Source organism: Vitis vinifera, chromosome 14 (genome assembly GCF_030704535.1).
Source record: "Vitis vinifera cultivar Pinot Noir 40024 chromosome 14, ASM3070453v1".
In the NCBI taxonomy this organism is placed as follows: domain Eukaryota; kingdom Viridiplantae; phylum Streptophyta; class Magnoliopsida; order Vitales; family Vitaceae; genus Vitis; species Vitis vinifera.
The window spans coordinates 23,881,566-23,894,534 of record NC_081818.1 but is presented as its reverse complement, the minus strand read 5'-3'; the positions used below and the strand labels follow the sequence as shown (position 1 = coordinate 23,894,534).

Genomic DNA, 12,969 nt, shown 5'->3' with positions numbered 1-12,969 from the left:
TTTTGAGAATATAAGGAAAAGTGTGGGCAAGAGATGCAAGACAACAGAGGTTCAGTTTATCCAGTTATCTTGAATGGTTGTGTGGATAGATGAATGGTCTCACCATTTGTGAATCAAATGTCTGCATCAAAAAATGCTGAAACTTGAAGGCAGTATGGTAGCCGTGGAGGGAGCCTTGGGGAAACAGCTGTTTAGCAATGGAGTTCAAAACTTCAACAGTAAGCTTTAATCTTTTTCTTGTCTTCCTTTGAATTGTTTGTGACCCACTCGAGATATTTTTTCAGTATATGCTTGAGCAAAAAAAAAGAGGAGAAAATGGAAGATGAGTCTCAGGGGTGTCCATGTATGCTTTTTAAGTTCCTAGTTGTGCCTGAATATTTGTGGTTAGATGGCTCATAGTATAGGTTTAGATAAAGGGAAAGTATGTTTCGGGAATGAATTTGGATTGGATTTTCAATTGGGTTCATATGTCTTATATTTGTGAAACTAGTCGTGATTCCAGCAGGAGGTAGAGGTCCATAGTTGATACTACCTGGAGGAGGCAGAAGCTGATAAACAAGAAAATGACCTTGAGAATACCCAATTTACAAATTTAATTTGGTCATTGGTGAATTTCAGAGGTAGCTTTTTAACTGCCAATGCTACAAACAGCAAACGAATTCAGTTCACAAAGCTCCAACCTCAATTGCTTGGAGTTTATCTAAGCCCTTTTCCATTATGTACTGAAACCTAATATCTGCATCAAAATATGTGGAAATTTCAATTGCTGATAGCATTGTTTCTGCTGATTTCTTTTGCAGGTAAGCTGGCATCAAAACCCCAGATTCAAGTTCCAAGGCCAGAAACAATAACAGTGTATCAGACTTCATTTTATCTCAGAGTACCCAAAATCTCAACCCAACACAGGGATGCAGTAAAGGTAAATGTGATTTTTCTTCCTTTTCTTGTAAGAATCCTCGGAAAGTAGTAGGGAGGAGATGATTTTGGAGCAACATCTGATGAGTCTTCTCCAGAACATCTCCATAGCTTCAACATGTCTCCTATATTATAATCAAGACTGCTGCTTCTTCTGTCCTGCCGTGAACTCCATATACATTGAATTCCTTTTCTCAGAGTTATGCGATGAGGAGGAGAAGGGCATATTCTCAGACTGAAACATATGTCTTGATGGAACCTGGAAAGGATGAGGAGTTTGTCTCCCAGGAAGAGTTAAAGGCCAGATTGAAAGGTTGGCTAGAAAATTGGCCAGGCAAGGCCCTACCCCCAGACCTTGCAAAGTTCCAAACCATTGATGATGCTGTCATGTACCTGGTAAAGGCTGTGTGTGAACTTGAAATTGATGGTGATGTTGGTTCGATCCAGTGGTACGAAATCCGGTTGGAGTGACATACTACAAGAATTTGAGCTTCACCCTAATTGAAGCCCTTTTCATGTCCTTGTTTGAAACATTAAATTGGATGTTCCACTGCATTATTTTTCAGGTTGGTCAAATGGGTACCCCCCCCCCCCCCCCCCCCCCCCCCTTCTTTTCTGGGTGCCCTTTTTTTCTGGGTAGGAGTAATCTAATCTCTCATACTGGCCTAGTGGGTTCTCTTGGATCAACTAACAACTCTGCTTCAACATTTGAACGTGTCTGAACAATTTTTATTAAGAAACTAAATTCAAATTACACATCATTTAATCATCATGACAACTGCTCAGAAATTTTCCCAACAAAATGCAAAATCTGAATTACTAAAAACTCTAAACTCTACATCCCATTAAATCCCTTCAAAGACCAATTTAGTCAGACAAATTCATCAAGATCAAGAATCCATCTGATAGACTAGACCCTTACGAGATCCTTCAAGCTTGAAAAAGACCCACTTCCTGGACACGCAAATCCTGAACCTGCAGCATCTCCAAAACGTGAGAACATGGTACAACTAAATTGAAGGAGCCCAAAACATAACTTCTTGTATCATACCTTAGGCTGAATTTTTGCAGGAGGTAAGAGGGAACCCGTCTTTCTGCTTCTAGCAAGAAGACCCTTTGAAACTGGTGATATCATGAGATCAGTTGGGCTTCTGTACCTGCAAATAGCCATTCAATATTTATATACCAGAGTGCTGAAAATTTTTATAATTTGATTGTTGATAGTGGAAAATTTTTAAGAATCACACACCTCTCAGGGTACTTGAATGCCTTGGGCACCTTGAGCCTGTCGGGCGTAGCGGTTTTATTGCCGGAATCGTTGGCAGAATTCTGGATTTTCTGGGCCGTTTCTTGATTTGGGGGTGGCGTTTTGTAGTCAGAGAGGGGGTTTTCGGATTGAACTGGATTTTTGAGGGGCGTTTCAAGCACTGTCTCCATTGGAATTCTGGTGGGTTACCTGTGAAAATGAAAATGAAAGCCCATTATCCAAGGGAAAGACCACATAAAAAAAAAATCGCATGCTTTCAGAAGAAAGAATCGGTGTCAGAGACCTTTGTAAAGGATGAGAGGGACAGAAACGAGTTCAGAAATCCTGATGATTTGAAGTGAGCTTTAATACGAAAATTCGGTTCATTTTGGGAGAAGGAGGTGACCGTTTGAGGCTGTGCTGTCCAACGGTCGACAATCAGACGGCTGAAATGAATCTGATCAAACCATGTGGACCCCATCTTTCCTAAGGATGTCCTAGGTGGGTCGCAAGTCTTTTTGAATCTCAACGGGTGGGATTTGTGTATCTTTTCAAATCCCACCCGTTGAGAGTCAAAAAGACTTGCAACCTACCAAGTGCATCCTTGGGAAAGATGGCCCCACATGATTTGAGCAGATGCATCTCAGCCGTCTGATTGTCTCATGCCCACAAAATATTGGGTTGTTTGATTAAAAGGGATGGAATCACCCGTTCTATGATAACCACTTGAGAGTCACAAAATAAATATGAAATTACAAATCTAATCTCCCACTTTTTTCATCCAAAAAAATTACCTATTTTGAACAAGAATGTACTCATTTTTTTTAAAAAAAAAAATTAATATTTTCTTTCAAAACACATATATAAATAATGAAAATATTAAAGGATATTTATATAAAAAATAAATTACTCTTCAAATTAAAAAAAAAAAAAGAGAGAGATTAAGAATTATAATTTAATCAAGTTAAATTAAGAAATAATTAATTAAAATGGACAAAATATTTCCAATATTTGTAAATTTATCCCTTCCCATATTTTTATTCAAAGAGTAACCCATTTTTGGTATAAATATCCTTAACTATTTCAAGTATTTATAATATGTGAGGTATTTTTACAATAACATAATATGATCATTTTTGTCAAAATGAAACCAAAAAATGATAAATGGTTAAATTTCCAAAATTGGGTTTTCAATGACTCTTTTAATCAAATAATCTTTAAATTAATGGTCAAATTGAACCCAATTTTTTTTATTTCAGGTGCTTAACTCAAATCTAACCTAATCTCATTTTTTTAAAAATCAATTGGATTTATTTCATTTTGATTGGGTAGATTAGATTATGTTCAAAATCCATCCACAGTACTTTTTAAAAACAATTTTTTATATATATATTTGTACCAAATTTTAAATAATAAATAAATTCTTTAAAAAATATGGGAAAAGGTAAAAAAAAAAATTATTTATAAAGAAAAAAAAAAGTAATGATATAATTATAATTTAATATTTTTTTTAAAAACATAAAAAAATAAAATTAATATTCTCATATAAGATAATATAAAAATATTAAATTAGATTCCAAATAAGTTAAAGTTGTACAAACATTTGCTTCGAATCCATTCCAAATTAAGTTCATATTTGTGCATTACGATATTAAAAGTATTCAAAGGAATGGTCAAATATGTGAAACCATTTGGAAATTGAGTCTTCAGATAGCTCCAAGAAATATCAACTTGGTCCTAGTTCAAGGATTGGTAAGAATACTAAGAAAGAACCTCATTTCCCATTACCATTTATTGAGCTTCTGCTAAGACATTGAGCTTAAGATAAGGATCTTGTCATGGGCTCCCAGCTCAGACCTGTTTCAAACTTTCAACACCCAAAGACACACCCTAGAGGCTACAAATCTGCCAATTATCCTCATTTTTAGTAGTCCCAACTCCAAAGCACCTAAATCTAGACTACAAATTTGATCAACCTGGCTGTTGAAAGCCACTGAAAATGATCACATTGTCATTTCATTGGAAGATGCTGCTTTCATCAGAATTCAGTTCATGACAGCTAACACTTTCTACTTTCTACACTGCATCCATACTAATAAGGCATGCAATCATCCCATCAAATCTCTGGGATTTAATTTCCATCAACCCTAACTAAAAGATGAAAGAGAATATGAAATTTAAGAGAACCCACGAGGGGGGTCTTTATAAAATGATTTGATTGGGATCAGCCCAATACATGATAATATATCATTCATCAACTGTTCTTCCTTGATACCCAAGTATTGTGATTAAGAAACATGACACCAACCGCCATCATATTTAGATTACATACTTTATAACGTGAAGGTATGACTATGACCCCAGCAAACCCATGATTTCAGGGGAGAGGGAGATATTTCCAAAGCAAAGGACCCCATCCTTCTTGGACTACAAGCAAAGAGGTGCCCAGTTTCATTGACTTCCAGGACTATCATTCATGTGGTGGGGTTCATCTCTTTCAACATAATATCATTCCCTTTTGTACCCAACTCATCTTTTCTTTTGTTATCTTACAGCCCCCTATATAAGAGATAGGTTTTGTTTCTTTCATACCCCATGAAATATTCTACTCTCTTGTAAATTGGGTTGAACTCAAATTTAGGGTTTGGTCTCATCCAATTATGCATATATATATATATATATATATATATATATGTGTGTGCTCTTTTGGCATTGGAAGTGAAGCTCCTGATAGATATTTTTTGGGGTGATGAAAGTGGCAAAGCACAATGATTTGTGTGTCAAATTATTTCAGGTTGAGTTCCCATCCCACATCATTTAATATATTTTATCACCAAATTAAAGCAATGCCTCCAAAATCATTGAAGGGTTGCTTTGGATGCTAATGTAATAAGGATCTAGCCACTGCTGCGTGACCCATCTGGTAGTTGTGAAGTAAACTCCAAGCTTTGGTCAAGGGAAGTAATAGAGCCAAATCTGGAAGGATACTGATGAATAATGCTCAATTTTCTAGTCACTCTTGATAAGATAGACTATAATTAATGCCTTATTTGTAGGAGAAATTTATAATTTTTCCCTTTTCACCACCATCTTTGCCAAGAAACATTGTGGCCTAGTCATTGCTTGGGCTTTTTAAAAAATTATATATGCTTTTATATTGAAAATTATTCAAAAACTTTGTGGTATAGTCAACTGATTAAATGGAGTAATAAGAATTGAGTTTCCCATGCCTTCTTTACTTGTCCAAAGATCAATGATACTATGATTGCCTGAATTGATGACAACCCCACACAATAATTTTTTAGTTTGACTGCTTGAATTGATATCATAGTGGGAAAAAAAAAAAAGGAAAGTTTGAAAAATAATGGAACAACTATTAATGGTTTGAAACTTGAATAATGAACTTGGAAGAAGTCTAAACTGGTAGCTAGGAAAAAATTTACAGGTGAGATGTATCATGATTCATGTATCATGTGTCATGTATCATGTATGTTGTTGCCGACATAGTACCTATGGGCTATGGCCGATAAAGGTTTGTTTTTAAGATTCTTAACCTACAGATATGAGTAGGTTAGCCCTAACATCATGTCCCATCACTTGGACCGACCATTCCCTCATGGGGTTCTTTTTCTTCTCCTTTTGTCATTATTGGCTCAATTAACCTCATGCCGTAACTGCACCTTGGTTTAGCAGTCTCATTTGATAATTAAATGTTAGGGATTAGTCAATAATTATCACTCTTATCATCTTTCCATCAACATTATGACATAATAGTTGGCATGTCCACTTCTTAATTCAAACACAAAGATACAAAAATGGATTGAGAAGATTTGGAATATGTGATTATGACTTAGAACATTTTTTTAATACCATTTGAAATCGGTTTAACCCTTGTTGGCTGGCATTAAGAAAGGCCCACTGGTCAACCCTGATGGGGTGAGAGCTGGAGAATTCAGAGATCCGAACCTTTTGAGTGAGTAAAGGGCAGAAGCAAGAGATTTCCCTGGGAAAAGAAAATATAAATATAAGAAGTGATGGGAAAGGAAGAAGGGTAGAGAAATCAAAGGTGCAGGGAGTTGGCTGAGACCCACTTCAATAATTTGTATTCAAATGGGGCAAAAAAATCCATTAAATGAAAGGCCAGTCAATTGGGTGGCACCTGCTCCCATACATTAACTCAAAAGGAAAAAGGGAAGGGAAAAATTTACCATCTCATCAATTTGTTAAGCAGAAGAAAGGGTTGTGAAGAGGACTGGAGGGTGGCCAGTGGCCTATATGTGAAGAAAGCTGGGCCACAAATCCAGCATTTCAAGGTTTTGGAAGCATTGACTAAGAGAAAGTGACACACCTTTCCTTTTTTTTCGTTTTCTTTCAATCTTGTAGTAAGTGGGTGAGGCTGACTCTCTCTTCAATAACTATTAACTACTGGGAGTAGAGAGCTTTCAGGTCCATCTTCAATGCCACTCCTTCCAACTACTCTCTGCTCTCTCCTCTATCATCTTCTCTATTGTGTAATAAATACCATTATTACTTCTAGTTTTCTACAGCTACTCTACTCTACACTGCATCTATATATATACTTTGTCTTTTCTATTTTTTTTTTTTAAACACAATTAAAAAGAAATAAAATAAAATAAGAGTAACCCTTTTCAGTCATACTGCCTGCACATGTTGGAAGTCAAACTAAATTGATGCCTATGAACCAAAGACACACATGGCATGTCCTCTTTGGTATATGATCCATTGGGACCAATGAGCTGGGGACACATCTATCTGTATTTTTTAAGACACACACAACTCCTTTTTCTTTATCAGTCTTTATTTATAAATTATAACAGAAGCCAATTTATTTTTCATTCTGCAAGTCTGCAACCTGGCCCAAATTCATTAATCCAATATGTTATATCTGTTTCTTTTATCCTCTTTTAAGTTGAAACTTGAAACTACAGAATGCCAGAGTCTTACACCAATTAAGGAGCTTAGTGTGGGTTTAAGTTTGGATCAAAGCCAGGAAATTTTAAGACTGGAAACTTCCATATACAGGATGTTGCAAAGCAGATGGGGAAATTCAGAAAAGATGCCAAAGTTTGTAAAAGGAGGAAGAAATGAGTATGGAAAATGGAAGGTGGGGAAGCCTATGATGGTACTCAACAGCAGAAACCCTAAATTTAGAAAGGAATAAAAATAATGAAGGTTGAGGCTGGTGACACTGGGAGTGTTTTTATTAGAGAAGAGGAAATGAGCAATGAGCAGTGAGCAGTGCAGCTCCAAAAGAGGCTTCATCATGGCTATCATCACCATTCCAACACCGCCCCTCTTCCTATTTTTAGAATTCATTCACACCCACCTCGCGTGCACGTAAAGACACACCTTCTTCTACCTTCTCTCCTTACTTTTTATGCAATTTGCTTATCCTAAAACTCAACAACTTCTTCTTTTCATCTTCTCAAACTCTTATGCATAATATATGTATGGTGGTTTGAAGTAAGATGGGGAGATTCTAGTCCATTCTATTACAATGCCCACAACTTAATTTAAGTGGGAATATCATAATTTTCAACACATTTTCACATGGGAATTTGAGAGAGTGGGTTAATGTATTGTACTTTATGAAGAGAATTATGTAAGCTGCAAATCTAAGGACTGTGTTTTCTTTATTTGAATATGCAGCTTTTCATACTCAAAAGGGTGAGTTCTAATTTTTTGTTGATTCCACCGGAAAGGAAAACTGCAATGAATCCGAGGAAAAGTGTATGATGGGGAAGCAGCAAAATCAAGCATGGAATGATAATTGTATAGAATATGGTGGAACTTCTTAGCCACACTATGTGACAAAGTGTAACAGAAGAGAGAAAAGGATAGAATAGCTTTTTCACTTTATAAAACAGACCATAATCATCAAGTTAGCAAAACAAAACACAAAGGAACAAGGATGGAGGAAAAGGGAAAACAGAAAAAATAAAAATAGAAAATAAAAATGGGAGTAGGAGTGGATAAAGACAATGAGGAAAAAGGGAGTCAAAGTCTCTTATATGAATACAGGAGGAATTAATGGAGGATTCAAGGGACTGTCTCATGAGCGTGCGAAAACCATGTGATTCCCCTTTCCTCCCCTCTTATTTTTAAAGCCAAATTCCAGAGCGAAAAATCCCATTGGCTCTCAGTATGGGTGGGTGCTCCTCTGTGATGTTGCACTCCAATTCCAACATTACCCTTCACTGCCCAATAACCAGAAGCATGATTTTCAAAGGGTGTGGTTGTCAATTCACAAGAAAAACCCCGAGTGAGTGAAGACAGACACCATCTCTTCCCTCCTGACTCTCTCCTATTTATTCCCCCATCCAGAATTACACTCTTTACTCCACAACTAGGAAAACATTTTCCTTTGCTTCTTCTTCCTTTTCTTCTTGTGATCTCTGTGGCCATGGGCATGGTCAACAGAGAGATCTCAGCCTCCATGGTACTACTGTCTCTCCTGCTCATTGCCGTGGTGGATGCAGGAAGTCATGGAGTGAATGGAGTAAGGGGAGGAGAAGAAGAAGAAGCTGATAGGATAACAGCACTTCCTGGACAGCCCAAGGTCTCTTTTCAGCAGTACTCCGGCTATGTCACTGTTAACCATGTTGCTGGTAGAGCCCTCTTCTACTGGCTCAATGAGGCTGTCCATGACCCCTTGTCCAAACCTCTGGTCATTTGGCTTAATGGAGGTTAGCCCACTTTCTCCATCACTCTCATCCCCATGATATTCTACCTGTACATGTTTGCATGTATCATGCATACATGAGTTTCATGAGTTGGAATGATTTATTGGGGAGTTAAGTCTTTGTTACTGTTATATTGCTTACATTATTTGTGATAATCCTTTGTTTCTATATCTCATTTATATGCATTTTGTCCTTCAACCGACACGTACAGGTCATATTTCTGCCGACAAGATCAAAAATTAAAGATGTTGAAATTTTCAAGAGATGATGTTTACATTTTAGATATTTAGACACAAATCTTCAGAGTCTAAATCCAGCTGTGTTGTGAGCTATATTTTTTGGACCGTACGCATTTTGGAATTTAGACACATTGTGAAAGGTCTTACAGTTACATTTCCAAATAAAAAGGAGTTATACATGTGAAAAAATGAGGAGAAACCAAAGGAAAAGTTATAGAGCATTACTGTTTTTTTGTCTTTTGGGTGTAGTTAGGTTTGTTAGATATATCATATGCATGGCCTTGGACTTGGGACTTGGGAATGTCCCAATCACTGACTTGTCATCGCTGAGACGAATCATGAGTGACCTAACCAGCCCATTACAATTAACACTTCTCCCCCTCATTTAAAATGCATGGAGGAAGCAGAGGCAGAGAGCCATTCAATGCTTGAAAGCAACTAAAAACAGTCCCCATTTATTGACTCTCACCCATTGCTTACCCCTATCTTAGCCCCAAACTTTTTGTCAGTATGTGTAGGTGCACAATTAATTCACTGTTAACACACCTAAATTCAGCACTTCTACTGTGTATATCAGTACACAACCACTCTTCAGTCTTCTCTTGCTAGATGCTTTTTAAAAATCAAGTTGGATTAATATATAGGACCCGTCTCATAATGTATATATATATAGTATCTGATGGTGAGACTTGTTTTGTTGTAACTTGTAAGGTCCTGGTTGCTCTTCTGTGGCGTATGGGGCATCTGAAGAAATAGGCCCATTTAGGATCAACAAGACTGCTTCAGGCCTGTACCTTAACAAGTTCTCATGGAACACTCTGGCTAATCTCTTGTTCCTGGAGACCCCAGCTGGGGTTGGCTTCTCTTACAGCAACAAATCCTCCGATCTGCTCGACACTGGCGACCGTCGCACTGGTAGGACCAGGATCAATAACTTGGTTACAGTATTAATATAAATTATGAATGCACATATATACTTGTGGCTGTCCTAATAGCTAGCTGGATCAATCAATCTGGACTGTGGAAAATGGTAGGGCACATTGCATTTAAGGCCAATTGCTCCCCAGAAGAAGGCTGGGGGCCATCTCCTCATGATGGAATTTGTCATAATTATAAGTTCCCATATTTGAGGTTAATTCATTATAGTATGTGTTAGCTTAATGGGGTGCTACTTATGATTTCAGCCAAGGACTCATTGGTGTTCCTGGTTCGATGGCTTGAACGATTCCCACGCTATAAGCACCGTGAAGTGTACATCAACGGTGAGAGCTATGCAGGCCATTATGTTCCTCAGCTGGCTAGAGAAATTATGGCCTACAACGCCAAATATAAGCATGCCATAAATCTCAAAGGAATAATGGTAACAAAAATTTAGTAATGAGTATGATTTCAGCCTATACTGTCCATTTTGTAGCAGAAAATTGAATCAAATTGTATGGCATGCAGGTTGGCAATGCAGTAACAGACAACTACTATGACAACCTGGGAACAGTCACGTACTGGTGGAGCCACGCCATGATCTCTGATAAAACGTACCGGCAGCTCATCAATACATGTGATTTTCATCGCCAAAAGGAATCAAATGAGTGTGAATCCTTGTACAGTTATGCCATGGATCAAGAATTTGGAAACATCGATCAGTACAACATATATGCTCCTCCTTGCAACAATTCAGATGGCAGTGGCGCCACCCGCCAGACTATTCGCTTGCCTCATCGATCTCATAGGGTATTTTTTTCTTTAACACAATGAGATTATTTTTATAATCATACATATGAAAATTCTCATCTCTTTCTCCTTCCTTGGCCTGTATATTCTCAGATTTTCAGGCAGATATCTGGCTATGATCCATGTACTGAAAAATATGCTGAGATTTACTACAATAGGCCTGATGTGCAGAAAGCACTGCATGCCAATACTACCAAAATTCCCTACGGATGGACTGCCTGCAGGTGAGTAAATTATTTCATTGAAATCATGCACAAACATTCCTTGTGGCTAACATTTTTAATTATGTTCTAATCCAGTGAGGTCCTAAACCGCAATTGGAACGACACAGCCGAATCCGTCCTCCCCATTTACCGAGAAATGATCGCGGCTGGTCTGAGAGTCTGGGTTTTCAGGTTCGTGATCATTTCAGACTTCATTACATGTCATAATTGTGACAATTCTTACCTCGTTAGCTGATTGTCTATGTATTATATTGCAGCGGGGATGTCGACTCGGTGGTGCCAGTCACAGCCACTAGGTATTCCCTTGCGCACCTCAAATTGGCAACCAAAATTCCATGGTATCCGTGGTATGTTAAGAAGCAGGTTAGTAACACAACCCCTTGTTTATGTTATGGCTAGCTACAATTTTTCAAAGCAAAAGGAATTAAAGAAAGGGGAGATGTGATAATATATGTGGTGTTTATTGGTGAAGGTGGGAGGGTGGACAGAAGTGTATGAGGGGCTAACATTTGCGACAGTGAGAGGAGCAGGACATGAAGTACCACTTTTCAAGCCAAGAGCAGCACTTGAGCTATTCAAATCATTTTTGAGAGGCCTCCCTCTTCCCAAGTCTTGATAACATAATGTCTGTGTCCCCCACTATACCAATGTTTTTCCTTTCTTTCTTTCTTCTTTTATTTATTGTTGTTGCTCTTAGGTAAGTAAGAGTTGTGTCTTTCTTCGATCATTCAACCCAAAAAAAAAAAAAAAGAAGAGAGGGATTGGTTTTATGCCATAGAAGAAATTTAACAAATGGAATTAATGGAGAAGGTTCATTTTGTTTGTAAATTGTGTATCATAGTTTGGCTGTCTTGAGTTGTGGGAATAATCAAAAAGGAAAAATTCAAAAAAAAAATGCTAATTAATGTCTCCTATTGGTTAAAGCTCCTCCTCCTAAAGCTCCCACATAGATTAGGTTAAACTTTTATACTGCATCCAATTAGATTATTAATTCAACTAATCCAAAGACAAATGAGACATTGTGGGTTTGACCAATTGATAAAGTTAGGCAACATTAGAATCTTCTTATCCTTAAGTGGCCATTGAAATTGCACACCCACCAACAACTCCCACCCCACATGAGTTGTCACAATCTCAATATTTATGCCATGTGTATCGCTTTCCACCGTATTGCCACCATTTTTGGTAAAATGTGAGTGATGGCATGAAATAAATTAATGGGTGGTCATCTCCACTAATAGAGGTGTTTGTTTTTTGGCTGGTAGAAAGATTTAAAATATTTGATTTTTTTTATTCAATTAAAAATACCCTTTTGATGTTAACTAACATAACTAAAATAAACTTGTTATCAATAAGTTTAGTTTAATTATATTAGTTGATATCAATGAATTACTTTTAATTGAATAGAAAAGGTAAAAAATATTTAGGTGGTATTTGTTTTTTTATTTAATTCTAAATAGAATTTTAATACTTAATAGTATTAAATATTAGGTTTTTGGTTTTTGTAGTATTTTATTTATATTAATTATTAAAATGTAAAGAAAAATTAATATGTTATTTGTTTTATTTAGAAAAAGCTATATATTTTGACTTTTTTTGTTTAATAAAAAGTTTATAATAAGTTATGAAAAAATAGAAAAACAAACAACCTAAATTTTGAAAATAAATTATTTTCAGCAAAAAGTCAAAAAAACAAATACTATCTTAACTTTTTCTATTCAATCAAAAAACGAATACCACCTTAGTGACTACAAAATCTAGAACCAAAGATTTTAGACAAACATATATATAGAACTTCAAACCTCCAATTCTTTGTTGTCCCGTATATTCTTGTATACCTTTTTCTACTTAGCTTGAAATTCAATGATTTTAATGATTAAATCAAAGAATTTTTTTTCGTTGATATATGATTG

The 12,969-nt window shown here is 36.6% G+C and overlaps 3 protein-coding genes across 3 annotated transcripts; 2 read left to right on the top strand and 1 right to left on the bottom strand.

Annotated features, from left to right (window-relative positions):
- The first annotated feature begins 8 nt into the window (after positions 1 to 8).
- On the top strand, positions 9 to 1,484 carry LOC100249838 (protein CHLORORESPIRATORY REDUCTION 7, chloroplastic). The gene is made up of 3 exons (XM_002279975.5): positions 9 to 218; positions 801 to 919; positions 1,114 to 1,484. Exons 1-3 carry the CDS (start codon positions 134 to 136, stop codon positions 1,384 to 1,386), a joined length of 477 nt encoding a protein of 158 aa, XP_002280011.3. The 5' UTR covers positions 9 to 133; the 3' UTR covers positions 1,387 to 1,484.
- A 131-nt stretch (positions 1,485 to 1,615) lies between these two features.
- LOC100244709 (uncharacterized) lies at positions 1,616 to 2,553 on the bottom strand. The gene is made up of 4 exons (XM_002279990.5): positions 2,466 to 2,553; positions 2,165 to 2,371; positions 1,967 to 2,072; positions 1,616 to 1,890 (listed from the first exon to the last, which is right to left on the bottom strand). Exons 2-4 carry the CDS (start codon positions 2,350 to 2,352, stop codon positions 1,846 to 1,848), a joined length of 339 nt encoding a protein of 112 aa, XP_002280026.1. The 5' UTR covers positions 2,353 to 2,371; positions 2,466 to 2,553; the 3' UTR covers positions 1,616 to 1,845.
- A 5,770-nt stretch (positions 2,554 to 8,323) lies between these two features.
- Positions 8,324 to 11,884, top strand: LOC100266848 (serine carboxypeptidase-like 25). Its single transcript, XM_002280022.5, has 8 exons — positions 8,324 to 8,868; positions 9,816 to 10,019; positions 10,289 to 10,464; positions 10,551 to 10,832; positions 10,926 to 11,056; positions 11,132 to 11,227; positions 11,314 to 11,419; positions 11,529 to 11,884. Exons 1-8 carry the CDS (start codon positions 8,586 to 8,588, stop codon positions 11,670 to 11,672), a joined length of 1,422 nt encoding a protein of 473 aa, XP_002280058.1. The 5' UTR covers positions 8,324 to 8,585; the 3' UTR covers positions 11,673 to 11,884.
- The last annotated feature ends 1,085 nt before the right edge of the window (positions 11,885 to 12,969 follow it).

What these genes read in the sequence shown, in the direction of transcription:
- LOC100249838 (XM_002279975.5), top strand. Translation starts at nt 134, where the DNA reads ATGCTGAAACTTGAAGGCAGTATGGTAGCCGTGGAGGGAGCCTTGGGG. An exon ending in TGGAGTTCAAAACTTCAACA is followed by an intron (nt 219 to 800) that starts GTAAGCTTTAAT and finishes TTTCTTTTGCAG; the next exon opens with GTAAGCTGGCATCAAAACCC. An exon ending in AACACAGGGATGCAGTAAAG is followed by an intron (nt 920 to 1,113) that starts GTAAATGTGATT and finishes TCCTTTTCTCAG; the next exon opens with AGTTATGCGATGAGGAGGAG.
- LOC100244709 (XM_002279990.5), bottom strand. Translation starts at nt 2,352, where the DNA reads ATGGAGACAGTGCTTGAAACGCCCCTCAAAAATCCAGTTCAATCCGAA. An exon ending in GCATTCAAGTACCCTGAGAG is followed by an intron (nt 2,073 to 2,164) that starts GTGTGTGATTCT and finishes GGCTATTTGCAG; the next exon opens with GTACAGAAGCCCAACTGATC. An exon ending in CTGCAAAAATTCAGCCTAAG is followed by an intron (nt 1,891 to 1,966) that starts GTATGATACAAG and finishes GAGATGCTGCAG; the next exon opens with GTTCAGGATTTGCGTGTCCA.
- LOC100266848 (XM_002280022.5), top strand. Translation starts at nt 8,586, where the DNA reads ATGGGCATGGTCAACAGAGAGATCTCAGCCTCCATGGTACTACTGTCT. An exon ending in TGCCTCATCGATCTCATAGG is followed by an intron (nt 10,833 to 10,925) that starts GTATTTTTTTCT and finishes GTATATTCTCAG; the next exon opens with ATTTTCAGGCAGATATCTGG. An exon ending in TACGGATGGACTGCCTGCAG is followed by an intron (nt 11,057 to 11,131) that starts GTGAGTAAATTA and finishes GTTCTAATCCAG; the next exon opens with TGAGGTCCTAAACCGCAATT.